General features: G+C 44.5%; 1 protein-coding gene across 1 annotated transcript in view; it reads left to right on the top strand.

Annotated features, from left to right (window-relative positions):
• Positions 1-23396, top strand: part of LOC121095490 (BEN domain-containing protein 5) — a 964914-nt gene that overhangs the window by 929744 nt on the left and 11774 nt on the right. Inside the window, exon 12 of the mRNA XM_040610380.1 lies at positions 20405-20501. Coding sequence (XP_040466314.1) covers positions 20405-20501 — 97 coding nt within the window. The remainder of the gene's footprint in view (positions 1-20404; positions 20502-23396) is intronic.

Genomic DNA, 23396 nt, shown 5'->3' with positions numbered 1-23396 from the left:
ATTTAAGATTTTCCTTTCCCACAGGAATGCAGAAGGTCATATTCAGTACTTGAGCTGGAGATGGCTGAGCCCAAAAACAATGCTGTAAGGCAGGGAGTTGAGCTGACGGCTGACCAGCACCAGGGTTAACACTTGTGAATAATTCTCTGCCCTGTGCTAACTCCAAAGATTACAACAGCTATTTCTTTTCAACTAATTACTACCTGGTTAGAAGCCTGATCCAGACCCTGCTGGACACAGCGGAGGCCTTCCCACTGGGCTGAGATTTGGGTCTCTTTGTCCTTTTAGTTGGAAGTGCCTATTAATGGAGAACTCAGAAAAAGGGAGGTTGATCTCGTTGGCAAATAGAGAAACTGCCAATTGTTGGCCATTGGGCACCTCTGAGAATAGAGCTGCGTATGGCCAGTAACAGTTAACTCTTGTTGACACCCACCAGCTCTGGAAATGGTTTTTGGTGGTGTTGGAGGTAACCAAGAAAGCTGGGCAGATCGCGGCAGGTCAGCACACCAGAAACGTTTATTGTTGATTTTGTCTAAGGACCAACAACAAATAACAAGAAGGTTTGAGCTTTGAAGGAAATGTTAAAACTGAATTGGGCTGTAGCCCTGTACAAATTTTGTGTTTGCACACATTTAGCAAAGCCAGAGGTTGTGACCTGAGGTCACTGCAAGCTGATGAGAGGGGAGCTTGCCTTGGGGAGTACTTCTCCATTCTTGCAGTTACAGAAATCTGTGGATGAGGTGAAAGGAATGGATCAAATATGGTTATGCTTAAATCTGTGATCCTTGAGTGAAGGTTATATAAACGTCTAGGAGTGTAAAACTGGAGGGGAACTATGTACTTACTGAAATAGAAGAAGAAACAGTTTTGTATAGAGAGGATGAATAGTTCAAACAAACCTATATTGTCCCCAAAAATACCATCCACCCTCCTCTAAACGCTATTGCTGGGTAAGTCTTGCCTTGAAATCATTCAGAGATGCATCCCCAGAAAGTGCTCTTTAGAAACCTCTTCTGCCTTCCTGGAAGCACCAGCCTGTCCTTTCTGTTTTCTGCAATGGGCTAAGAGAAAAGGGCTCCAGTTTCTGCCTGGCACCTTCATCCAAACTGAGGATATCCTTGGGCATAACTGGGTTTTGAAACATTTTGATCATAAAAATTAAATGAAGATGGGGGTTAAATCTTATTTCCCACTGTTCCTGCACTTGTTCTCTCTGACACCAGTATTTGATGTATGTAATCAGCTGATCTGTGCTGGAAGAAGTGAAGGATGTGCCTGTCTGTTACAGATTAGCAAAATGTTAGAGTAGCTTTGGCCTTAGGAGACGAGGTAAATTGACTTAGCCCATGTAAGTGCAAACTCACAGCTTGCTGGACAGGTTATAGCCACAGACTGAGGAGAAGTTTCTTTTGGATCAAGATTTACTGTATAGACTTGAAAGGAAACTAAAGCACAGGTTAGATTTTAAACTGTGTAATGCCAAGATATCTTTAGGTTTTGGCAAGTAATCTAGCAAAATCAAGTTACTTCACAGGATTTCTGTCATCTTACACTGCAGAAATCTTGTACAACTGCAAATTCTCTCAAGTCTTTCCTCAATCTTGAGCTCCCAGGTACCAGGATTAAGCTGAAGGCTGATTTCAGTGCCAGGATCTTGCTGGCCATGGACAGCATGGAAATCAGAGGCATGTTCATACTGCAGATTTGAATCCAGACCTTTTCCTCCTTCTCCTCAGCAGCCCCATTTCTATTCCTTGCATAGCTAGACACAGACTCTCAAAGAGAAATGCTTTAGAGATGTTCATGATCTCCCCTAAACCATGGACTGTGGCCTTTTTTTCCCCAGTTATTACTGGTTTTGTAAGATATAAATGTGATTTTGCCCAGAGGTGTGTTCAGTTGCTCCAGGCAATCTGGATACACAGAATCTGTCTGTCAGGATTTGAGGGTCAAATGACTGTGTCTCATTTGAAAGGTGGCTTCTCCTGAGTCACCATCTGTCTCCAGACTGATCTTGCCATGCCATCAAATGCAGATAGATTACTCCAACACACCCCAGAAACTTGTGTTTCTCCCTCAGCACATCCCTGCAGTGAGAGTCACCACTCAGCACAACCAGCTTTTACTTATTAAGAAGCAAACCTCGAAGAGGTAGACACAAGTGGGAAGCATTCACCTATGCCAGCAGATGCCTTCTAGGTTCAGCTGAAGACTTTGTTTCACCAGTTCTGTTTCACGCCCCCTATAAAACACATCCTGTATCCCTGCATCCTAATTTCAGTCTCCGTAGTCTCAGCTATGTCTTCTGTAGTTAATTTCCGTACGAGTTAGAGCCGTTCTAATTAGCACAGGTTTCCTCACATTAAGTGACTTGTGGTTTTTGGTTTGTACCTCTCTCCTGCCTTTTTCCTTTGCTCCCAGCCTGTTATGCCCTGGCTTGTGGGCTATTCAGAAGGGCTGCTTTCTTTTTTTTTTTTTTTTAGTCATTCATCATATTAGCAAATATTGATGCTTCTTTCATTCATCCACATGAAGAGGATGGGAGGAGAAGCAGGGTTTTTTCTGGGGACAAATATGTTAGTAATATCCTTTCAGCCTGAAAGGCATAAGAGAGCTGCCACCAACTCCTGACGATGAGAGGAAAATTCAGTCAAACTGCCTGTTACTATTATCATGGGGAAACTGAGTCAGAGACATTACAACCAATATTTGACCTGAGAAATGTGAGTGTCTTTTTAAGAGCTTTCATTTGACTTTAGGAACCAAGGTCAAGTCCATATCTGAATATTTGTATTTCTCTGTCCTCAATTGATTCCAAGCTGGAAAATCTGGGTGTAAAAGCTGGGTGCCTCAACTCCCAGTCCTGTGCTTTGCCATTGCAGTGCCTCCCAACTCATGAGATTTTGTGGAAATCACCCTTCCCCACCATGCCTCAGTTTCCCTGCTTGTAAAATAGGGAGCCTGCTTAGTTTGGAGAGCAGATGCAGAAGCAGTGAGTTACTTCGGTCTTGGTGGTGAAACAGGAAAACACGGAGGTGCCTCTAGATACTGGCTGTGCAGCCTGTGTGACCTTTGCTTTTAATGGTGCCACAGCACATGCCCCTTTGCAAAGCCCCAGAGAGTCTGCCTGCAAAGCTTCCTATCACCTGGACCTTGTGAGATCCGATCCATCTCCAGGCAAGATCCTCATCATTCACCGAGCTTTTAATTCCTTAGAGAGGTAGAAAAGACAATATTCAGCAGCTGGTTATTTCTTCCTTTCCCTCAGTCCCTCACACAGAGTGTCAGTTAAAAAAAAAAAAAAATGGCAGAGAACTGGCCATTAGCAAGGAAAACAGTTTAGGGAAGAGACGAAATAAAAATGCAATCAATTATCTCTCGCCGTGCCCAGGTGTGTGGGTGCAGTCAATTTTCAAAGTCATCGAGAATTTTAGATGAGAAAAGGGAAGCTGTTCATGGCAAATTGCAAGTGTTGGGGGAAGGAGGAGGGAGAAGGAGAGAGAAAGCAGAAAGGGGAGAGAAGGAGAGATTAATTTCCCTCTTGAGTGAGAAGTGTGTTTGAGACAGACAGATGGGTTGTAAATACTCCAAACCAAGGACAGGAGCTGAGACAAGGGAGAGGCTGGTGATTGAAGTGTGACTGTGATGGAGGTAGTACATTTCCTGGCCAAGGTGACTGGTTTTGTTCTGAAAGGGGGAGATTTCTGAGATGTGGCTGCGGCACTTCACATCAACCTGGACCAGGACAGCATATTTAGACTTGATAAGTGATATCCAGGTCCCAGTGGGGTTTTCCTTAAGGGTCAGCTTCAACTGCCTGCCTTGTAAGGGAAGTCTGAAGGGGGGAGAGGAGGGGAAGAAAGAAAGAAAAAAGGGAAGGGGGAGGGGAAGGAAGGAAGGAAGGAAGAAAGAGAAAGACTCTCTTCTTTCCTTGTTAAAATTATTGAGCTGTCTACAAGTGGTGAGCGAGGGGACCATGTGACCGGCAGTTAATCACATTGCTGTGAAATGTGACTGTTGCTGATAATAGGATCTTTCCTTCAGTAGAATTTCTGTTTCAGAAGTAGTGATTTTCACAAAGAAAAGAGGTTGAGGGAGATATCATTTCAGATCTAACAGAGCCTGTGTATATTTTCTTTAGGGAGAAAAAACTCCTTTTTCGTTTTCCGTTTGGCATCCCTGTTTGTATTATTATTATCATAATCTATTTTTCATTTTCACAGCCCAAACTCACCGAGTACAAATGTAACCCAGCTCCAGTCTGTCTGCTAGCAGATTAGTTCCCATTTAGTCATAAAGTTAACCAACCTTGTTCCAATCAATTAATCCCTAGAACCCTTAATTTATTGATGCCCCAGTCTATGCTAGCCGTCGAAAAGATGAACGTCCTGCTTCAAAATGAACTGGTCTGCCTTTCCTCCAAGACACAGGAATTATAAGAGGATGGTAGTAAATAAGCATTTAGAAATCCCTTCTGTACAATCAAAGGCAACAGCAGCACAGAGAAGAATAAAGGGGATTTTAGCATGCATGAAAAACAGTGCAATAAATGAATCAGGCTCTCGGGACAGGAATAGCAGGGCTGTGGAGCCACTGTGGGCTCAGCTGAGTTGGTTCCTTCTGTTGTGAACTGATCTAATGTACGTTAGGCTACTGAGAGTCCCAGGCAAGTGAAAGGGTGTTCATCTAGACACCTACCCACCTTCAGATTTCGCTTGCCAGAATCTCTTTGCTCCTTTTTGGAGAGCATGATATATTTTCACCCTTGTTCTCTAGGTGTCTTGAATGGATTTAGTGGTTAATCCAACAAGAAATTCCTCCAAAGCACACTAAAATAAGTAGGAGTCTCTCTGTTGGTTTCCCTGGCTTGTAGATCAGGTGTTGCTAAAGCAGATGCTTTAGTCAGAACTAATTAAGAGTTGATCTGGTTGCATAAGAGAGAAAAAAATGTAGCAATGAAAGCATTGAAATACTGAGGTTGTTTCCATGTTACGAGAATGAAAAGGACCTATTTTTAATTTCCTCTCCATATTTTAAATCATAGTTGTTACTAACACATGTTCCTTTCTAAAAAAAAAAAAAAAACCTATAAAAACAACAATTGGGAAAACAAAAAGCACCTATGATTGTTTTTATATTACAAAATAAAAGAAATAAAACCCCCTAAAACACAGCAATCAGCTCATTTCTGGAAAAGAAACGAAGTGCAGGCTGAGGTACTCAGAAACGCCTAAAAAAAGGCCAGTTCTCAGCTCTTGTGCCCTTTCGGCAACAGGACACACTGTGGCTCGTCTGACAGCTTTTGCCTTCTCTGATCAGTCTGGCAACCTCTTCTGCCTGACAAATGATCTGCAAACAGACCCACATTTTCTCAGGTACGCCAGCTCAAAATTACTTTGCCAAGCAGTTCCTGGGTGGTGGTTCAATGGCAAGCCATTCTTCATGGGAGCTACGTTTTGACAGGTGATCTCCTTCAGGTGGGCTCTTCCCTCCAATGGGTTTTTTCCTTGTGCCTGCATTGGCTGAACATGGGTGAGGCATCACTATGGTTGTGAGATGTGAGCCAGCAGAACACTTATCTCTTGCAAACTGTGAGAAAGGCAATTTACGGCAAGCACAAATGTAGCTGGAGCAAAGGGATTTTCTCCTAGAAAATCTTGGTGGAAATATTTTTTGATGCTATGCTCTCCTTGGTCTCTTCACCAGACAACATGTCTAGGCTGTCTTCTCTCATGCAAGAATTAGCTTGACCAAGGACAGGCATGTTCTTGTGGACCAAGTGAAGAAACGGTTCCTTTTCTTGTTTCTGCTGCTGCATTTCCTCGGTGAGGTTGCAAACATCACATCCCCATTCACGCTTTGGTTTTAATCTGCAAATGGAGGAGCCTGGCAGCCTTTGAAAGGTTTTTACTCTTGGCAGGTATTATTTTATTTGTTGTTGTGACCAGCTCTTTATGCCTTAGAAGTTCTGCATTAATTTTTGCATTGGGGAACACCACTTAAAAGAATGTGCTACAGCAAATGCTGATTCCTGGCTCAGTACTTGAAGTTGTGCCTGTGTGGTGTTCCCTTCACTTCTCAGTAGGCTTTCCTGGCAACAGGGAAGGGAAACTGGGAAGAGGAAATAGCCGAGCCATGTTTGTCCAGTCCTGTGCCCAAGCCACCCCGGGCAGTTAACTGATCTCTGCAGCTCAGGGACAGCACCTTGCTGAGGTAGCAGCACTGCTCCTCTTGCCAAGAGAAGGGTCTCTCCACTTGGAGTACATCTTATATTCTTCCCTTGAACGGTGCCTGGTGACAAAGAAAGGCTGTCAGAGTAGGTTGGGTTTGGTCCCACTTGGTTTGGCATTTCTTGTGAAAGTTTCTCTGTGGGGTTTTTCTAGACAGGCCAGAAATTCCCTGTCCCTTCTGCTCTCTCCACTCTTTGCTAGAATAGCTCAGGTATATTTCTCTGTAGGATGCTTCAGTCCCTGCAAAGTCACGCACAGAGCAAGGACCGATCTCCCGTATCTTCTTACTTGAACCGAATGGTTGTTCTGCTAGAACACAGTCCCAAACACGGCAACTCTCTCCACTGCTGCCAGGCCCTTACAGCGTGGTCCAGCTGCCTTTCCTTCAGGTTTCCAGCACGCTTGAGGTAGGCCTAAGGGCCCTATTTGAATGCAGTTCAAGATACATAGTTCTGCCTCATTTCCAGCCTCACAGCTTCATTCTCTAACCTGTCGTCCCTCATCTCCTGTTCCTATACGCTACAGCACTGCAGCCCACTTGCATATGCTTCTTGCTTCCCCTTGTTTGCTTTTTACACTTCCTCCCTTTGCCCACACTGGCTTGCTTTCACAGGCAGTGTATTTATTGCTAGCTGGCAACGCGAGCTCTTGGACATACATTCAATTATCTTTGAACAATTTCCATTTACTCTGGTTTTGCTTTTTTCCCTTTCGGTTTCACTGAACACTGCCTGCATTTTCTCAGAGCTTTTTCAACTGCAAATACAGCCTGCTTCTGTTCTCCCTACTTTTTTTTTTCTTTCCACATTTTCCATGTTTTCATTAAGCTGCCTCACTAAACTTTGTTGACTGCTTCTCCGCTGCTGCCCTTTCTGTACATTTGCACTCAGAAGGGCCCAAGTTTAACCTCAGTGTGTTAAATGCTCCCTTCACCTGGAAGGAAGTCAATGGTACAGGCAGACTGGGGTTATCCCAACTCCTCCACACCAAAATGTCTTTCTTTTTGATGTACAGTAATCTCCCCCTCCCTTGCAGTTTCACTCTTACCTGTTTTTCCATTAAAACTTTACTTATGCTTTACTTTTACGCCAGTGGAGTACGCTGCAGAGATGATAAGGGTCACTTCTCTTTACTGCTCAGGTGAATGTGTGTTTTTGACCTTCAAATCAGTTCTCAAGTACGTTATCTTCCCTGAGAGCTTGCCTACACTCAGAGTTGCTGCTTTCCACTGCTTATTCTCCCTTTCCTCTGGCTGGTAAAATATGACTGCATTTGGACCAACTCTTTCATAACCTCTAGGTTTTTGTAAGGGAGACATTTTGATTCAATATCCACAAAGAGATGGGATATTGCAAGAAAGGAAAGTGGTTTGATTGTCCATCTCTGAAATCATCCAGACTGGATGACTTTGTGGAAAATTTGCTTTGGTCAAAATTTTCAGGAACACGGAAAAATCTGTACTCAAGTACAGAGGTACTCAAGCTATTTTTAAACAAGCTGTCTTAGGCACAGGAGAAATAGCAGGAGGTAAGCCACACAGAGACACACGATGCTGTAGTTTGAGTGCTTCTAATGATAGTTCAAGCAGCACTGTAATACACTATGGTTACGTTTGGGACTGCAGCATAGAGATACCAGCCTGCCATACAGCAAAGGACTCCTCACCTCTGGTGGCACTCTCTGTACTGGTACCCCTTGACTTAAATTCTGGTCACCTGGGTGAGAACCTGTGGAGATATCCAAAAGATGGGATTAATGAAATTTATGAAAGAAGATGCAGAGGGTGATCTATCACTATGTGAACATGAGCCGCTTGTCCGAGCTGTCCTCCACAACTCCATTAGCAATATTAGCTAGTGATGGGAGCTATCATGGTGGTATCTCCTTTAAGTACTCTTCTTCCACCCACCCACACCAATAGCTTGTAGTTCCTGGTGAGCACAGCCATGAGACAGAGGCCTCTGGCCTTTCTCCTGTAAGTACTTGGGTATCACTTACTTATTGGGCATGGAGCTAATTGAAGGGTAGTTAATGCCATCAAGCTTTGGGATGTATTTATATTTTTAACTACATGTAAGTGATTATCAACATTATAAATAATTACAGTCTGCCTCCCAGCCCCTCTGCTCCATTCCACCCTGCTAATTGCAACGCTTAGATCTCAATGAGCTCATTATGTTTTGTCGATATTCAGCTCTTTGGCTCGCTTACTTACTAGGGACCGGGGGGACGCAAATGGGAGCTAAAGATTGAAAATGCCAAGCTCCTAGGGATTTGAGTTAGCGATCATCATTGCTTCATCTCTATGCACAATTTATTCAGCACTCCACCTTCCCTAATAAATTATAGATCCCTCAAAGGGAAGCTTTGCCAAGGGATGGGCAATTGCCTTGCTCGCGGGGGAGCCCATTCTGTGCAGTATTGAGCATCTTTGACATCTGGTCCTCTCAGGATTGGATCCCTCCTGCCCTTCCCCTCCGCCCGTCTCTTCCACCCCTTTTGGGAAGCATTAACCTTTTCAATGTGATGTATGTGAAAGGGCGACAGTCAGCAGTGGCAGTTCCTAATGGATTCTGTTTGTTTGGTTGTTTGTTTGTCTGAACTGCCTGCAATGCTGTCCAGATTTCTTGGAAAAGCAAGCCAGAGCGCAACCAATATTTTAATTAGCAGCAAAAGGCAGAGGGACTTTTAAAGAACAGCGTTTAAATTCACAAGTAAGGAGCAGATGAATGTGAGGCAGGGGACTCGGGATTCAGTCCAGCTGAAGATGGTAGCACATAGTACCTTTAAGGAGGGGATGAATTTTCATTTGCCAGGCCAGTGTGGTGAGATGCTTATAGTGGTCTTTTGGGGCTTGTGGGCTACAAAAGGGTGAGTTTGTTCCCCTTACACTTCTTCCCCGCTGTGCAAAAGGAGCAAAGAATTGTCATATCTGCCTTGCCAAGGACTGGGAAAAACCCCAGTGGGGAGTGCTACTATACGATAAGATCTAGACCTAAGGAACTGAGTTACAGGGGCAACCCTTCACCTACCCACTCTCTCTTCAAACAGGATCTCTTCTACTTTCCCCTCTCCTGATAGCTGTTTTCCTAATTCTGCCTTAAGTTGGGGAGCTGCAGCCTCCTCGAGGTATTTTTCTAGTGCTTTGCTAGTCTTATCACTGGAAAGCTTCCCCCAAAACCTAATCTTAATCTGTTTTATTGTAAATTAAAGCCATTGTTTCTTGTCCCATCACCAGGAGATGCAGAAAAGTTTATCCTGTTCTACAGCAGCTTTTACTTATTTGCGCACTCTCTTCACTATTCTGTAGTCCAAAGTCCACAAATCTTTTCCGTTTTACCTCCTCGGGCTGTCTGGACCTGTGCTCATTCTTTCCAAAGCCCTTAAAGTCACCAGACAATTAAGCTGAAATTAAACCAACTTGAGGAGCGGCAGAGTCTAACTCAGCTTTGTGACTCCACAGCCAAACACTGCTTCTTGCGCGAGCCTAGGAGGCAGCTGGGAGCTCCGACATCCAGCTTTGCTGTGACCAGAAATGGCTGCTGAGTGAAGAGCATCAGACAACCTCAGTCTTCTGCATAAGGGTTGACAGCAGCAGCAAACATATTTTGGAGCCCGCAGGTGAATATTCCCCAGTGATTCAATGTGAACCTCAGTGTCCAAAGTGAATCTGAGGAGGAGGAGCTCGCTCCAAGTCATGCAGAGGTTGGTGCTGCTATGCCACCTGAGCTGTGGATCAGTAAGAATTCTCCAGGTGATACTGGAATTTGTGAATAGAGAGGTGATACTGGAACTTGTGAATAGAGGCAAATAGGGCTCTTGGAATTATTTCTTGTTAGTAATATGGAGATAGAGATAGGCAACAGAAGCAGACAGTGGGAGAGCAAAACAGGATGTGGCCTCAAAAACCATGAAGGTTTAAAAGGAAAAAAAAGAAGTCATATAAAAGAATTAAGTTTACAAATAAGCACCCTAAACCGACAAAAAAAACCAAACCAAAACAAACGAAAACCCCCCAAACCGCCTCCTATACCTGTTATCTCTGACCACTGAGACTGTTACTCAATCTAGCTTCTCATTTTGTTGCATGGGCGCTGTGCCAGAGCAAGGAGCAGTGCAGCAGGCAAGGTCGCACCACGGTACGGAGAGTTTGAAGGGGAAGTGATTTTTATAGCCGTGACACTCTGGAAAATGGAGAGATGTGAAGTTTGCTGCTTAGGTCTCTCATAAACTCCAGGGGCTGCTGGTTAAATTATGGTCACAAGCGTGTTGTTATGAAAGGCCTTTTCACCAGGGAAAGCAGTGACTCTAAAGCTGGCCCACCAGTTAATGCTGTATCCCCTTGCAAGCACTTGTTCTGAGATTCCCCTTTTGTAAATCAAGGGCCACTCCTGCACTGACTGTACAGCCGTGTACTTCCAGCCACTTCAGCAAAGCTGGCTGTTGTTTCAATGAGAGGAGTTGGTGAATCTGAGGTTTGGCAATGGTTTATTCCATCCCATCAAAGGAGTGAGGGGAAGAGACAGGCAGTGGAGAAGGGGAGAGCTGCAGACCTTTCCAGCATCTTTATCCAGACACAGACCCGCTGCTGCCAGCAGTCCTTCCCCAGGGAACATGATGTAGGAAAACAAGCCAGCTTGGGTGAGTAGCTTTTTTAGCAAGGGCTTTGTGACAGCAGTCAGAGGAGTATTATTTGTGGCAGGACTATATATAACTATATTTGTGTGCATGTAGATTAAATATACATATGTGTAGTGCCTTATCACTGCATTCCAGCTTGAATGTAAAACACAAAGGAAAAATCAAAGGTTTTAGAAAAAGCTAAATTTATCTGGGAATGGGAATTATAATAGAAAAGAGGCAATTAATTGGGGGTGGGTGTAGAGATTACAGTAATATTTTACAATTTTTTACAAACACAAAAATTACATTAGTTTCTCGGCCTACTGCTTCTTCCTATTCACCAATACCACTCTGGAGTGATCACGTACAGATGAGGCGTGTCCAACAGATGCAGAGAGAGCTCCGTCCCGGCTTATGCGTGTCCCTGCTTTGGGGAGAATGCCCCCACTACAGCAGATAGCCTGAGCTTAAGCGTGGCAGTAACCCTTGAGTCCGAGTCAGCAATGTAGGCAGAAATGAGGTCTTGGCACTCATGAGCTGATGCCCCTTCTTTCTCATGTTACTTCATCTGACTCTGTCCTCTCATTCTTTAGTGCCACTCAGTCCCAAGCGAAGTACCCACCTTCATCATTGATTCATCCCTTGAGCTGGACCTGCTCTGTCATCCCAGCCCAGCCTGGTCCTTGCAGAGAGAGCAGGTGCCCTGCCTCTGGTTCGGCCAGGCGTAGTTCCCATTGCAAAACCAATCCCCAGATCTTTTTTGTGCTCTGTCAGCCCTGGAAATGCGCCACTCGCAGCAGAGCTTTCTGTTGCCTGCAGCGTACTCCACTGTGCCTTACTCTGAATCAATACTTGCAGATACTGGAGATAACTCAGGGAGAGAAATAAATTAACATAGCTGAAGAAACAAAGATAATGATATTTTTTCTTCCTTTTCTTTTCTTCCCTCCCTTCTCCCGCAGAATAAAATTTTCTTTTCTTCTCCCTCCCATCCTCATCTCAATGACCTGCACTTAGCAGGGCTCCAGACTCTTGAATTATTTCCCACTTTTCCATACAGCTTTAAATCTTTTTTAAAAACTGCTTGTTTTAATTGAAAAATTTCAATCAATCAATTTGCCCCTTCCCTACCCTCTCGCCTTCCTCCCTTCCCCCAAACAGACCCATTTGCAGTAAATAATCTGTAGCCAGACTTTCTGCTGTAAAGAAATAAATAATTCTGAATTTGCTGAATCCCGCCTGATCTCCCAGCTTTAAATCACTGCATTTTGTACTGAGCTCAGCCAAAATGTTGAACACACTGAAGCATGACTATTACTTGGAGACTGCAAGTGTTTTTAAAGGTACAGCCTCTGAGGCCATGGTCCTTTTTCCTCCCAGGACAGTCTGCGAGAGGAGCTAAGCCAGTTCCTGAGGATAAGTTGTCTCTTACTGCAGTTTGCCCACTACGAATGCAGATGTTGCCCTGTCTTAAAGGGACTTATCAAAGACTGATTGAAGGCGGGAGAAATCCAGTGGGTCTTTGAGCAGGTCCTTGGGAAGAGGCACCTTGACTGAAACTATCTAATAGCCACTGGACTGAGTTCTTTTCCAGATGGGTGATGTAAGGTAGGTTCCAGGAGGTCCTCTGCATCTGCTCAGACACTGGAGAGCAAGTGTCTGTGCTTCCAAGTGCAAATAGTTGCATTTGGACACCCAAGAGCCTGGGGTACCCCAGCCAGAGGAGAAAGGTCCCCCAAAATCATTACAAGTCCTGCAATCACTGTCAGCATTCTGCAACCCTCTTTATCTTTCCTCTATTAAAAAAACTTTAAAATTAGTTATATGCAGGTTTATGTCACAAAGGAACACAACCCTCATATGTCTTAATTTCTTTAATTTCTTCTTTTTAGGATTGCTCTTGTCAAAGCTATAGACTATGCCCTGTCTAAAAATGCAAGCTGCAGCTAAAGAGGAAAAACGCAGCACGCAACAGATTTACTGATGCCCAGTTATGATTTATACAGCTCATGAGCTTCCAACAATTTAGAGATGAAAAATGGTTTATCTACACTTTCGTGTGTTGAGACACTCTTTCTACTATTTACCTTGAAACCAATTTTGTTTGGGCGGTGGTGAATGTTATGCATAAAGCCATGAGCGGAATGTTTAATGGGAACTCTCAGACGTGGAAAAATGGATGTCATCATGCTTCTGGGCTGAGATGTGAGGGACTAAGAGGATCCTCAAAAAGTTCTGCTCATGATTTTCTAGTGTATTTTGAGGGTTTTAATTAGAATTGGAAAGTATTGTACTCTTCTTGCATTTCCAACCAAGCTGAAAAAAAGAACTGTCAATACTTAACTTTTCATGCTGTTTTTTCCCTTGTGCATTTGAGAACATTCATCAGTGATAGGAGAAGATTGTGAATGCTGGATTTTCACTTGGAAATTTCTTCCCCTCTCCTCATCCCTTCTCAGTATATCAGAGAAAATCAGCTCTGCAATTTTCATTGACTGTCTAAAGAGCTGAGGTCAGCTAATCCACAAGGGCTCCTTCCCAGATTTGGCAAGAGACCAGATTTAAACAATAGCAAAGCTCAGAAACACTAAAAATCACAAGAAGAGACTCATCCTAGTGTTCTCCTGATACTCCAAATAAAGATCTGTCAGATCTTAATGTGAGACCAGTAAATGCAGACCCAAATAAATTTGGGGACAATTTGATAGAAGCTGTTATAATCAGGGTTTAAGTATCTAATTTTTAAAGTATACCAACACATAGAGCAATGTTGATGCAATATTTTCATGAATGAAAATACACTGGTGCCGAAATTCACCCTTTCTGGGTTTTTCTTTTTCAGCTGTCAGCTTGGTTCTGACCCCTGTCCCTTAGATAACCTCATCAGGACTCAGTGCTCCATTTTCTTTGGTCAGTTTTTTACTTTAGGCCAGATTACATTTACAGGAGGGCCCACTTCCATCTCCCATTGGTGTACAGGGACCATGAGATGGATAAAATGTAACTTTCATGGAGCAATGTGAAGATGGCATTAGGATAATGGAGCGGCAGTCAGAGATGTCACTGAAAAAATTGTGTTCGTAGCGCTGGTAAATGGCTTGTGGATTCAGAGGTAAAAATGTGCAGTGGCCCTGTTGTGTTCCCAGTGTTACTTTGGTAGTGTCTTGAGACATCTTAATCCTCTCTGCTTCTGTGCTTGCTCTGGACAGCTTGATTTTCCTTTCCCTGGCTGTGTTTCTTGAATCCTATGTTGAATTATCTGCTCCTCCTTCACGGCCACATGTGGCAGCAGCTCTGCAGCTCTGTATTGCATGGAGGCTTTCATCAGTAGCAAAATGCATTCAGCTGGGTGGTTCCTTCAGTGGTGCTGCTGTGCTGCAGAGGCGGAGCTGGGGTACACAGCCGCTCCGCCACACTCCCCTCTGCTCCCCTTGTCTCTGCTGCCCTTCAATGGCAGCACTCTGGCAGGATCAGGAGTGTTTGGCTCTGTTCTGGCACTGACTCCTGTGCAGCAGTTCCACCTTCTTGCCTTTTTCTCTCTCTGCCTCAGGATCCCTCTGCTCACCACGTCCAGGTGTTAGCTGGGATCGGCTCGTTTCAGTTTAGTTCATGAGAAGGTCAGAAGCGATAGCTGATATTGAAATGAGTTCATGGTACAACGTGATCCTTGCAGCACCGTCCCTCTGGCAGAGATAAAACACTGCTCTCCACGACACCTGTTCCCCAACCTCCTCTTTCAGAGGACAGAAAATTACAGGCCTCTGATTATTCAGGGAGAAGCAGCACACAACTTCAGTCTTTGTAATCTCTTCCACCACAATCAAGCATTTCAGGACAAAGGCCTGAAAGCCTGAAATACTCAGGGATCTTTCCTCCCAGTTCCTTCCCTGATAACATACAAGAGGAATAAAAGTGAAGTTTTGTCATTGCTGTTATGTCGTTTCCAAAAACATCTGTCCCATTTGGGATCAGGAACTGAGGCTGTTGGGAACAGAAATACTCTCCCTGGGGAGTGTCCTTTTGCTATTTCCAGGCTGGCTGTGGCCAGAGCATTTGTAGATCTTAAGGCCGCATGGTCTGGTTGCATTTCCCTAGCTTGACCTGCCAAGAGGGTGTCACCAGTAATTCCCACGTCGAGCCTGGTTCTTACGCTTGCGCCTCGGTCCCATTGGAGGTGGCAGACTCTCCCCAGAACATGCGCACATGCACCTTGCAGCCCTGCAAAACCGAGAGCCTGAAGCTTAAAGTGCTTGCCTGGCCAGGCCCTGCTCTCTCGAAAAGTCAGTAAAGAGGACTGGGCAAGTCCTGCCTCCTCCCCACACCCCCTTTTAGATGCTTTCTCCTTTGACAATGACTTTGAAATAGGTAACCAGATATACTAGACATTGTGAACCTTGTACCCCTGGAGTGACAGTCTCAGGGAAGGATGCATCATCAGCCTCAGGCTTGCACCGTGTTAAATGGTGATGAAAAGCCACAAAATAGCCCCTCACCCCCTGCCACCAGGACTTTATATTGCCTCAATTACACTTTGCTCAAAGTGCCCCCCCCCCAGATGTGATATGGGCAGCCCATCTTATTTATTAGAGAACAGCGTCAGCCCTCTGAAATAAGACAAGTGAGAAACTAGTGAAAACAGCTCTGCTAAAATAGAGGACTCGTTCTGATCAGGCCGGGTGCGATATAACATGGTGGGTTAAACCCCTGTAATGCCATTTTCCATTAGAACTCTTGTTGGAATCAGGAAGGGGTTTCATCCATTGATGGAAGCTGTTATAAACAGATGACAAAACCTCATCCATATTTCTCTTGAGATTGTACAAAGCTGACAGTATGCTAGCTGACCACAGTCATCTGGGACTCTCCCACACAAAATAACACTCTTCATAAATAACAGGATTGTTGTGCTGGACTGAGATTTGCTGTAGAATTCGGTTTTGTCAAACAAAGAACTACTTCTGGCTTTTAATTTGAGCTATTAAAAAGATTCACCTTTCACTTTCTCTCTTATCTTCCTTCCCCTTTAAAGATTCACCTTTCTCTTTCTGTCTTATTTTCCTTCCCCTTTCTCTCCCTTTCCTATTTTTTTTTCTTCTTCTCTGTCTGTCTTTAGGATAACATAAAGCTGTTCGTCTAAAACAAAAGACTTGCATGGATCTGGCCAGCGGTGCCTCTGGATTGAATAGTCATGATTTCAAATCCTGTTTAGGACTAAACTTGGACAGATTCCATAAGCTAATAACCCAGTGCAGTGTTTCAAATTGATGGAGGTGCCGTCCTCTAGATGAGACATAAAAACAGAGATCCAATCTGCTTGGCAGAGACCCCACAGGACTTATCAAAGATGAGTGGGAGCTGCTAACTGTTTTGCCCTTGTCAAATCCTTACCACCACCACAGCTTCTCTTCCTGTTCCAAAGCAATGACACTGGACCTTATGAAAATGAGATGGCGAACTTGAAGGAGCCATCCTTTTTCTAATTATTTAAAGCAGTTTGCAGTGTCTGGCAAAAGGGGGAAAGAGAGATAATCCACTCACTTGAAAGTGAAATGACCCTGAATTTCAAAAAGCAAAACAAAAGCGAGTGAATGGTGCCACCATGCTCTGCAGCAGTGACATTATTAAATGATCAGTGAGCTATTAAAGCAGCAACATTTAGTACCTCCCATAATGACTTGTACTGCTAACTGGTTTCCAAATTGAGATTTTTATTGCCTCCATGCACAGACAGAACAAGGCTGTGTCTGTGCTTCTAGAGGCTACAGTTTAAGCAGGCTGTTTGCAATAGGAACGATGAATCTTCTCAGTTGAAAAACAGTAACGGCTTGTGAGGTTCCCCACTCCTCTGTCCTCTTTTCTTATCAGGGCTGGAAGCTTTGGGGTGTGAGGCATGGTGGGATCCTAAATACGGAGGATTTTGCAGAAAGCCCAGCATAATTCTTGAACTTCCTAACATCTGTGAAATTTGGCAGAGTTCTATATAAGCAGACTGTCCTGAAATCTCCCCCAAACCGCTGATGCCATTCAAAGAGTGAATGCTGTGAGAATGGCGTTTGCGGGAGGGGCATTGGGCACACTGGTTTCCACTTCCAGGCAGAAATATGGAGCACGGAGGAACGAGTCTGTGGAGAAGGAAGAGAGAGGACAGGGAACTGCAGATGCTATTAAAGGTGAAGGCTCACCCGGATGTTTCCACCATGGCTCTCCCAAATGGATTTCTACTGTCTCATACAAGCTGGGCTTCTGTGATGGAACAGCTTGGAAATGGCTTTCCAACAAGCGCAGTTCAAGCTAGGTAGGGAGCTCCTGTGGGCAAAAGCACAGCATGTGTGATTGCAGAAAGGAAGCTGGTTGAAAAACAAACAAACAAACCACTCAGCAAAAGTGGGTTCTGATTGTAGTTGCAGTTATTTTCATGCCCACGACATACTGTAGGCCAAAGTAGAGCCCGGGTCTTCCATGCACCTGCACATAAATGCAAATGTTATTGCCTTGATTTGTTTTTCTCCATCTCTTCTGCACATGCATGCTGCCTGTACTCGCTGAGCGCGTCAGGCCATGCCTTGCCCAGGCTAGGCAGCCACAGGGAGAGACTTACTGCTGCTTCAGGTTTTATGCATCGAGTGCCTGACTTCCATGGCAGAAACTGCTCATCCTTTACTGAGATGGCAGGCAGAACTGAGGGGGTGGGATGGCTCGAGAGGCTAGTATTACAACATGCACATTTTCTATTCCATGCTGGTTCGAGTCTCTTTCCACCAGTGCTGATTGCAAGCTGTTCCCATTTTGTGACTTTTCAGCGGCTGCATGTGGCACAGGGGTGCATGTCCAGTGTCTTCACAGTGCCTGCCTACCTGGGTGTCCATGCTCCTCAAAATGCCTTTACCTTTCCTGGTGATCTTAGCAAACATGAAGTCTGTATGGGCTGCAAAACATAGTAAGAACTGTAGAAAAATGGGGTGAAGTAGCCTTAGAGGCTCTTCTATATACTTCCTTTTCCAAACTTCATGCAGGACCAGTTAAACCTAAACCATTCATGTCTGCTGTGGGTTTAACCTGTTCTTCAAGACCTCTGGTCTGGAGATTTCCAGATGTGCTAAGGCAAGTTGTTCCAGTGGTTAACTGTCCTTACCTTTAGAAAGGTGCTCCTAAGGCCTAAGTCCAGCAGAACTGGATTCTTCCAGGTCATGGTTAAGGCAGAGTTGTAAGGTACCACGCAGGAGCTCGTGTAGCCACTTCCTCAGCTGCACCCGCTCTCAGCTAAGGGCTTCCTCCCCCAGGACGCAGGTCAGGTGTTTCCCACTGTGCAAACACAAGCGATGTAGAGAGACAAAGAAAAGGGCAGCAGGGCCATTGCTGGCAGAGGAGCCTTCCGAGATTGGCACTGACAAAATATCCTAGAGACTTTACTGAGTCCAATTACTACTTTATGTCTTTAAAGTGCTGAGTAAATGAAAGAAATGACAAGATCAAGCTATGTTAGTCTTCTCAATCCCTTAAATGTTTGACAGCCCTCTCCCCTTTCTTGCTTCCTCAGACTACTTTGAACTCTTAACCTTTGCCGCTGCTTTGAGTTCACAACTGCAGAAACCAAACTACCCCCAGCCATCCCCAAATTCCAATAACAATAACAAAACATTTTCAAAGCCAACGCTGCCCTCCCGTGAATGGATGAAACTTTAAGCTGTCTCTAACTTTCTGAACTTTCATGCACGTACAGTTTGTCTCGTCCGTCAGTGCTGGCAGGCTGCAGGGGAGCTGCTGGGTACTGCGGCAGCCCTGAGACAGCCGGTGCTGTTTCACACAACCAACTATCCCTGTCCGCACAGACAACAGCCGTGAACACCAGCTGTTCAGGCTGTGCTGTACTGTTGGGTGGCAGAATATAGATGCCTGCAGCACATATGGTATTAGGATCGCAATGATAATATCAGGGTAGACCCTGAAAGAGAAGGGATACATCCATGTGACCATCCCTAGGCGCAGCAGTGGGAACTGGAAAAGTGGGAGCAGATCACTGGAGAGCAAAGCAGTGTCAGGAGTCATCCTCAGCCGCTAGAACTGGGCTTGGCTGCAGTGTGAGGGGAGCTGGTGGCTGGCTTTTTGCAGAACTAGAGCTAAAGACTAAGTCAAATCAGTTCGACCTCCCCTTTAAATAAATAAATAAATGATAAACAGAGATCTCACGGTAATGCCTGAACCTGATGTCTCATGCTCACTTGTTTTGATGTGTCTAATGTAAGTGGGCGGGTAATAAAAGCTTCATTTAGAAGCTAGCATCTTCACAGGCACTGCTGGAAGCCCCTGGGACACTGCACTTCTGGAATCTTCCTCTAATGGAAACATCAGCAGATAACTATTGATAAAGCAGAGCATGCACGCATGCACACCAAACAACCCAGCAGCAGTTTATTTTCCTCAACTGCTGGGTGTCGGAGGCAGAGGTGTATTTAGATTCCCCAGGTGATGTACCCACCTTAGCTACTGCATCAGCGCTCCTGAAAAGGCCATTATGATGACCATTTGGGTCACTGCACTGGCAAAGCGTGTGGCTGTTGTAGCCTGGATAGGCATCAGTTCGAAAAAGGCAAATAAAGGAGTCCTCAGCCCATGTAATACAGCTGTGGATAATGGCATCAATTCCATCTCTCCCAGTTGGACATCACCCTGTACGTGATAAGTAGGCGCTGCTCTGTAACAGGCAGACCCAGTGCTGACATTTCACACGAGCGGGAAATTTACCCCATGGACCTGTTGTCTCGGATATGGTTTTTCAATGCATTTGCAGGTTATTCAGCTTCCTTTTAGGCAAATGAGTCTTCGGGAAGGTCTGGTTCCTGTGCCTGCAAGGTCTCGGTGGCAGCTCCGAGGTGCAGCACCTCCCTAGTGTTGGGCTCAGCTGAAGAGGGAACTGTGGCTAGTGAGAAGAGCCCCTGGAGTTACTGCTGACCTCCTTAAGGTAATCTGCTGTCCTTCCAGTTCAGTGCCAAAATCGCTATTTCAAGTCCTGAATACAACAGAGTTAAAGAACAGTATATCCTCCCAGGACAGTGGAGGGGGCACCGCTAAAGATCTGGAGGGCTACAGCCTTAATCCCAACCTTGAGTTTGTGCACTGGTCCATGGCTGGTTCATACTATGACACTGTTGACCTTGCTTCCTGGATGCAAGCACAGAAATACTGCCTGTAGCCAAGCACTTTTAGGTAATTATTTTTGCTGAATGTGGAAATTGTAAGGCCCCTTTTGTCTAGTGTATTACTTCATGACAACCACCGGGATCTGCAGCCAGGAATGGGGGAAAGGGAGATTGTTTCCTCTTGTCTGCAGTTTTATGCAGCATCTGCCTGTGAAAACAAGAAGCAAACAAGATGACCCCCACTTTATCTGCTTGTGCAAGTCATTTTGCCTGAAGCCTGAGCACTGTGGGATGGTTAATGTAAAACTTGTTCATGCATTAAATAGGAGTAATTTACCTTTAGACTCTGCTTTTTTCTTATTATTACTTTTAATTATTAAAACAAAAAAATTGTCCTTAATTAAAACCTCACAGATATGAAGCTTGGAAGAAATGTGGCCAGGACTTTCTTGGATTACTACAGGCTGAATTCCTTGGTGGAGAGACCACTAGCACCTACTCCTAAAACCCGGTAGGTCAGAAAGCAATTTCTCTTGCTTTAGCAGGGCTGCTTTTTAATACCTTTCATTACTAAACTTCAGTGCTACTGCATTATGGCTTTATAATAAGTGTGTTAGTCTAACTGTGCTTATATTATTGAAATTCCATTCGGAAATAAAGCATTTATGATCAGGAAAGATACCTGGTTTATGTCTGAAAAAATATCCAAAAAAGAGGATTTGGGAGATATTGATATCTTTCCTGAATTCCGTCTGCTGTACACCAATCTCACACCAGTATCTTTAACGGACTTACCCTTCATGTATCTCCCGAGAGAGAGAGGAGAATCAGACCCACTTTATTTTGAAAAGTTTTAATTCTGGAAGTGAAAAATCTTTCAGTGCTTCAGGAAATTACCAGCAAGCCTGTGCTAAAGGCAGGGTTCTCCATTTCCCCGTGGGCCTGCTGCAGTGCTGGCAGCCAGATGGCAGGTTCCTTCTGCCAGTCCAAATGGGAGCCTTTACTTGGGGATCCCCTCTCACCCTGTCTTTACTCCAGCTTTAAAACCAGATAAGTGGATGTTTGTCCAAAAGGAAGTATTTTTGGACATGAAGTAAGGCACCAGTGAGCAATGCGCAAAGGTGTGAACAGAAGGCTTGAAATGCCCAAGCTTGAATCTGGCAGTGCTGCTGGCCTTCTGTCTGGTGTTGGCCACGTGTCCCTTCAGTGTCAACTGTTTGTTGAGAACCATCATTCCTTGAACAGGCAAAGCTGTCTAAAAACATGAGGAGGGGAGCAGAGCAGGAACCAGAGCTCCTGTTTCATGGGAAGCACCATATTTGGAATTTGTCTCTGTTCCGAGAAAACAGCAATAATGCCTCCAAACTAAAAATCTCCAATTCAATGCATTTGGGCCAATGGGAACGTTTCATTTGGGTTTCAACTTTTAATAGCACAACCAAATACAATTTCTATTTTGCAGTGGAAAAGCCAATTCCAAATTGCCAAGGGAGGCAGCTGAGCCTTGAAATTCACTCCCTTCTTCTCCCCACTTTCCCCTCACCTCCCACCCGCCCTTAAAAAGGTACCTGTGGGAACAGTTTCTTGTTTGCAAAGGAACACTTTCCTACTGAAGATTTTCTAGGGACAGATAAGATGGATGTTACAAATATAAGCCCAGACCATAGAGCGACTGCTGGAGTTCCTCCCGCAGCCTTTAAAAATCCTCTCGGTGCAGCCATTCTGGCAGTTCCTTATATATGTGGTCAGAGCCAGGCTGCCTGCCTTAGGTGTTTAAATGCCCTGCTTTGAGTCCTTCTCCCTTCCTCTGTTCGTGATCTTGACACAACAGTTTAGGCTGGCTCAAGGAGGATTGTCAGCGTTGCAGTTCTGAATGCTCTTATCTGCAGAGACCTGCAGGGTTAGCAGAGAAAAACATCCAGCATCTTCCTCTCCTCTGGAAATTGAATGTATCATTTCTCTCAGACTCCCAGGGGCCACAGCCTCCGAGGCTAAAACCCACAACTATTACTGAACCTAATTACCACCTGACAGCAAAGTGCTTTTCCGTAGCATCATTCAGTTACCTCATCAAAAAGAATGTTTGTTTGCTTTTTTCATTTTAAATTAAAGAACCACGGACAGTGGTAACTGAAGCATTTTAATCATATCAAATATCCATGTCCATCTCTATAGAGACAGCCATGCCAGCAGGGAAAGATACACATCTATAATCAGGTTGCACAGAGCAAATTTTTCTCGTTCCTCCACCAGAGTCTAATGGGGTGAGGGATCTTTTGTCTGGGGAGTGCTACCTTGCAGTAAAATCCTAAATATGGTAAATGTTCAGACGAAAGCCAACAGAAGTTTAAGGAATAGATTTTTAAAGATTCATGTTGTTAATTTCCTGATAGCTTTCAAATACTGGCTTTTCCCTGTAAGTAGGCAAATGCCTTTTATTTGTATCCAGGGCTTTGCCACCTGACATTTGATCAGAGCCTGTATATATATATAAAACGTACGTCAATGAAATGGAATTGTTCTTTGAAGCTGTCGTGTTAACTGCAAACCTGTCCACAAGAAAATCTTGCAAACTGCTGGGAAACACAGGGGAGATGATTGTGGCTTTAAATATGCCTTGGCTAGGCAGTGGCACTCAGAAAGGATTGGAATATGTAAAATAATACTAAATATCTGTGTAATCAGGACTAATTATGTGGCATGGTTATTAGCTTGAAACAGGACATGTTGTGCCCACAGTTTATGAAAATATATTAAAACATTACCAGATTCCACATACTCATTGAAAGAAAGCTGCAGAGTTAATAAACGTGTAAGGGATAACTAATTGGCTGCTTTGTCCCAGCCTACTACAGGCAGAACAATTTCTGTATGAGGGAATTAGTGCAGCCAGAACGTATTATAATGATAGCCCTGGAAACAGCAACAACCTGAAACACTTGCAGAGCACATCTGACTGAAAGATCTTCAAGAAGGAAGTGTTTATGTTGGTATCAGCATGTTGCAGAGAAGTAAACTGAGCTTCCTCTGACCTTCCCCCAGTTCCCTGGGAGCCCAGCCCAGTGGCCATGCAGTGTTTCCCACAGCCTGCAAGGGAAAGTCAGGACTTGTTTCAAACAGTAACCCTAACGCGCCTGGCAGCCCTCAGCATGGGAAGACCTCATGATCCTACAAAAATGCCCGGTTCAGACAGATAATGTCTGTTGTTACCAGCATGCTAAGCAATTATTTTCCTCAAAGTGATGTGTCTGTAGCAAGATAGGAAAGCATCAGTGACTCAGCTGGAGAGGGCAGGAAGGTTAGAATATTTTCCTATGTGAGCTAATGAATTAAAAGCCTTGCTGAAAATGCTGGACATCTTCTGGAGTGACAAGCTGGTAGGCCTATGGATTTCTAACAGTAAAAG

Source organism: Falco naumanni, chromosome 11 (genome assembly GCF_017639655.2).
Source record: "Falco naumanni isolate bFalNau1 chromosome 11, bFalNau1.pat, whole genome shotgun sequence".
Classification (NCBI taxonomy): domain Eukaryota; kingdom Metazoa; phylum Chordata; class Aves; order Falconiformes; family Falconidae; genus Falco; species Falco naumanni.
Note: the sequence above shows the minus strand (reverse complement) of the source record. Positions and strands in the feature narration are given on the sequence as shown.